Genomic DNA, 4,295 nt, shown 5'->3' with positions numbered 1-4,295 from the left:
TATCTAAGAACAATATACTAACACAATGCAAACAAAACTAAAAACCATAATGAATTTTAATTTGAGTTTTAAAATTAAAAATAATACCCGTGCAACTCTAGTTACAATTAATTCGGATATCTATTCGGCCTTTGATTCGATTTTGATTTTTTTTTTATTCTAAAGATATAACATCCGTTTGGATAATTGATATGATGAACTTGAACCGAACTTCATTTCGATTTGGTTCGGTTCGGTTATTCGATTTCGGAAAAATATGACTAGACCCAAGAGAAAGGATAAAACCTTCTCGGTGTTATAGAAGGTTTTTGAAATCTTGGTCAACTTCCCAAAATACCCTTGTTCAGTTTTTCGTTCCTGTTTCTGTTTCTTCTTCTTCAGACAGAAACTCAAAACCAAAAAAAAAAAAAAAATCAATTTTGTGTTCATCTTTTCTCTCCTCTTTATGTACGATGTGTTACGGTCACAATCAATCGTTTTCACGCAACAGCCTCCGTAGCCGATCTCACGACGGAGAAAACGAAGATTCGTTGGTGGTCGATGATCTTCGTGACCGGCTCGCGGAAACAGAGGCGCGGCTGCGACGAGCCAGAGCGAGAGAAGCGGAGCTCAGCCGTCGGTTAGAGCAGATGAAGAGGTTCGTTTCCGTCATGGAGATCATGGAGGCTTTCTTAGAACGGAGATTCCAAGAGCAGAAAGATCGAATCGATCGCCTCTTCTCTCCCGTATCAACCAAATGAAGTATCTTTCGTCTTCTTCCTCTCCTCTGTTTTTCTCTGTTTGTTCTGTTGCTATGAATCTCTTCTTCACGTAAAACCCTCTCTTGTTGTTTGTGTTCTGATAATATCAATTAATCAAATTACAAAGTTAGAAACTTTTTTTTGAGTTGTTGTTGTGTGTATGTATACAAAAGTAGAAACTTAGGAGGAAGCTTGTGCTGCTTTTTTGCTATGCCAATCTTGAATGAGAGCACGAAGAGTATGGTTCGGTGTTAGAACTTGATAATCCAGTCTCAGATTCGTCATAGGAGATGTGTCATGTCCCATGCTTAGCCACTCCTCTATAGCCTCAAGCTCATACGAGAACCCATCTGCTGCAATATGTGGATTCTTCATCACTTCTTGAAGTATAGGACATATGAAAACACTCGGTATATCATTCGGATCCGCTTCATCGTTCTTTGAGTTAGTTGCTTCCTCGTATCCTCCTTTGGTTCTAAACTCATTAGCTTTCTCCATAATCTTACCAAGCTCCTCCATGATCTCTTTCGTCGAAAAATCCATGTTCCCTCCTCTGTTAACCGAAGAGCATTTCACCGCAAGTGCACCGAACTCCTTAGCTAACTCCAACGGCCACTTACCAGCCGTTTGGTCCAAATCCCTGAGGATACTCGCCTGGTTCATCGACATCGCCTTCAGCAAACCGGGCCAGTTTCTCCCGGTTAAAAGATGAAGTAGCAATACTCCGAAAGCCATAACATCAGGCTTTGTATCAGACTGGTCACTATGCATTACAAGTCCAAAACCTGTTATTTTAGCTACAAGGTTACGGTCCAAGAGGATCTTGGAAGGCGTGAGACGACCGTGGACGATCGGTTTCGGCTTAACGGAATGTAGAAACCCGAGTCCGGAGCAGACCTGGTGAGCTATACGAATCCTATCGTGCCATTTAAGTATCTTGCTTCTTCTTGATTTCCTCTGCGATGTGAATAGATTGTCCCTTAAATTCCCACTATGCATATACTCGAAGAGTATGCACTTAGGCCTCTCTGAAGAGAATCCAGCTATTGCTACCAAGTTAGGATGCCTAATCTCATTCAAAAGCTTCACCTTTGCTGCAAACTCCTCATCCGATGATAAACGGTCGCCGATCACTTTCACAGCCATTGTTGTGTGTTTGATCCTCCCTCGGTACACATTCGTCCAGTTACCGCCAGATTTTAACCTCAAGCGATCAGAGTAACTCTCTGTGGCCAGTCTTATATCCTCTGCAACGTACTCTCTATACCCACACTTTACTTCTTCTTCCTTGGAGTCCAACAGCCCTTTCTCTTTGCAAAACTCAATCCTACGGTTGAAAACATCTCTTTGGTTCTTAAGCTTCTCGATCTCCATTATCATCTCTCCTTTCTCTAACGCGACCCTCTCTAGCTCAGCTTCTGCTCGCTGTTTAGCTTCCCTCATTGTCTCAACCTTGCTTGAGAGCTCCTCTCGAAGCTCCCCAAGAGAAACTAGCTTTGCTTTTCCTTTTTCGACGTCGTTCTTTGTTTGTTCAATGCATTCTCTGTCTGAATCTAGCGTCCCTTGAAGCTTCTCTCGTCTCTCGGTTTCTTCTTTGATCCCAGCTTCAAGCTCTTCAATCTAGTTCCAAAACCAACAAAAACGTTTTAGGACACGGAATCTTAAGGTCGGAATGACAACATACAGAACGACAATATGCAGAACGGTGCGGTTTTTTTAATAGTAACAAAACATATAAATACATAGGTATATATAAAGATTTCTGTTACTATTAAATGTGGTTGTAAACATTCTAAGCCTTAAAGTTCTTGTTTAAGTGTCAGTTTACTTACTCTGCAGTTGCATAAAGAGATAGCCCATTCAGCTTTGTCTGATCTCTCAGCGTTGACTTTGACTTCTCTCATGTTCTCATCTATCATCAGCTTGGCTTCATTCACCTTTCTTCTCACATACTCTAACTTCTCTCCTACATTCTGACATTTTCAACACATGAAAAATGTCAAATCAGAATCATTTAAAACAACAAAAAAACAAATCAAGAAAAGGTATATTCTCTTACCAAATGTTGCAGCACGTCTAGTGCCACCTCGTCACCACCATCTTCATCCTCTTCTTCTTGGACATTGTCTTCATCGTCTTCTTCAAGATTTAAACTCAACAGTTGCTGGAAATAAATCTCCATCTCCTGCAAGTTCTTATCCCATGGACTTCCACTAGCCGCTGGATCATCACTGCCGTTAGATGAACGGTCTAAGTTTCTCCCCGGATCATGGAACATTTTACCAATCCAGCTTCTAATATTGTTGTTGGCATCGTTCTCTCTCTTTAGCAAAACCATTTTGCCTCCACAGATTATATAAAACTCGCAAAAATCCGGTTTATTCTGATATATGTGGAACGATCCGCTTATCGCACTCTTAGATTTCCTGAGTTTCATAAAACAAAAAAAGTCGCATTTTTTTTTCTAAGGTTGAAGTTGGGAACTTTAAACGTGTTTAAGAAGTTACCAAGATGAAGAAGATCTCATGAAAGTGATTCCCATGACGAGTTTTGTGATTCGGAGCTTTGTGATCAGATCTAAGATTAGCACTTGGATTGAATCGTCTTCCTTCTCCACCTTGTGTAACTCTGCTTCCACCTGTAACTGTTATTTAACAAAATAGCATAAGAAAATAAAAAACGGAGTACTTTCCCCTGAATATAATAACGGAATTAACAGAAAAAAAGAAGGTTAAACCTTTTTACAAAAAGTAACGTATTTAGACAACAACTTGTTGATCTTTTGGTCTTCGTACTTTCTCAGTACTTGAAGCTTCTCCTCGCTCACAGAACTCGCTGGGAGCTTCCCAACTATGATAATGATGTAAATTGGGGTTTATATGATTGAAAAGAAAAAGAAGAGGTGCGAATTGAGAAGGAAGAGATTGTACAAGGGGTGTAGACGAAATCTTGAGAAATGCTGCAGAGGTGGAGAAGAACGATGGAGATTGGTATGTTGTCCCATTTCTTTAAAGCCCAATCGATCGTCTTGAAACCTTCTTGTAAATCGTTTCCTACGGCTATATACACTTTCTCCACCGTCGTTGATCCTTTTGCTTCTTCTTCCAATACCTGATTCTGAGTTTCTTCCATCTTGTTTTTTTTCTTTTCCTGTGTGTTTTGTATCTGATGAATGGTTTTCGAAGACAGAGTTTCGATCTGGTATTTTATGTGATTGTATCTTGAGAGAGAAAGATTTTTGACTTTTCGTATTTTTGTTAAGTTGACTATTGGAAACAGCCTGAAAATTTCAAAAAACAAATACACACAACATGACGTGCTACCATGTAACATCGTGGTGACCAAAGCATCGGCTAAGATTAAAGAAATTTGGTGTATGATATGTCAGTTAAGAGTCTTGTCTTGATCACAAAGGCTTTGAAAAGGCCCAGTTCCAGTCTTCAACTCGTTATGACTTTTGAAGCCCATTAGAGCTCCTTTTGTATTTAACTAGGTTTGTTCAATCCGGATATCGGTTCGGTTTCGGTTTATAAAATATAACTACCATTCTAAATC

General features: G+C 39.8%; 2 protein-coding genes across 2 annotated transcripts; one reads left to right on the top strand and one right to left on the bottom strand.

Moving 5' to 3' along the window:
* The first annotated feature begins 380 nt into the window (after nt 1–380).
* Nucleotides 381–863, top strand: LOC106334629 (protein SKIP34). The gene has a single exon (XM_013772947.1). The coding sequence runs from the start codon at nt 453–455 to the stop codon at nt 738–740; it is 288 nt and encodes a 95-aa protein (XP_013628401.1). The 5' UTR covers nt 381–452; the 3' UTR covers nt 741–863.
* A 33-nt stretch (nt 864–896) lies between these two features.
* On the bottom strand, nt 897–3,997 carry LOC106334626 (putative U-box domain-containing protein 50). Its single transcript, XM_013772944.1, has 6 exons — nt 3,671–3,997; nt 3,478–3,590; nt 3,248–3,384; nt 2,800–3,166; nt 2,573–2,713; nt 897–2,360 (listed from the first exon to the last, which is right to left on the bottom strand). Exons 1-6 carry the CDS (start codon nt 3,870–3,872, stop codon nt 921–923), a joined length of 2,400 nt encoding a protein of 799 aa, XP_013628398.1. The 5' UTR covers nt 3,873–3,997; the 3' UTR covers nt 897–920.
* Nucleotides 3,998–4,295: the final 298 nt, after the last annotated feature.

Source organism: Brassica oleracea, chromosome C3 (assembly GCF_000695525.1).
Source record: "Brassica oleracea var. oleracea cultivar TO1000 chromosome C3, BOL, whole genome shotgun sequence".
Taxonomy (NCBI): Eukaryota; Viridiplantae; Streptophyta; class Magnoliopsida; order Brassicales; family Brassicaceae; genus Brassica; species Brassica oleracea.
The sequence above is the reverse complement of the archived record's forward strand: the minus strand, read 5'-3'. Positions and strand labels throughout refer to the sequence as shown.

Bases quoted from the DNA above. Each gene is read 5' to 3' on its own strand.
- LOC106334629 (XM_013772947.1), top strand. From the start codon at position 453: ATGTGTTACGGTCACAATCAATCGTTTTCACGCAACAGCCTCCGTAGC.
- LOC106334626 (XM_013772944.1), bottom strand. From the start codon at position 3,872: ATGGAAGAAACTCAGAATCAGGTATTGGAAGAAGAAGCAAAAGGATCA. The intron at 3,167-3,247 runs GTAACTTCTTAA...TATGAAACTCAG, and splicing joins ATGAGATCTTCTTCATCTTG to GAAATCTAAGAGTGCGATAA. The intron at 2,361-2,572 runs GTAAGTAAACTG...TTTTGGAACTAG, and splicing joins TCTCTTTATGCAACTGCAGA to ATTGAAGAGCTTGAAGCTGG.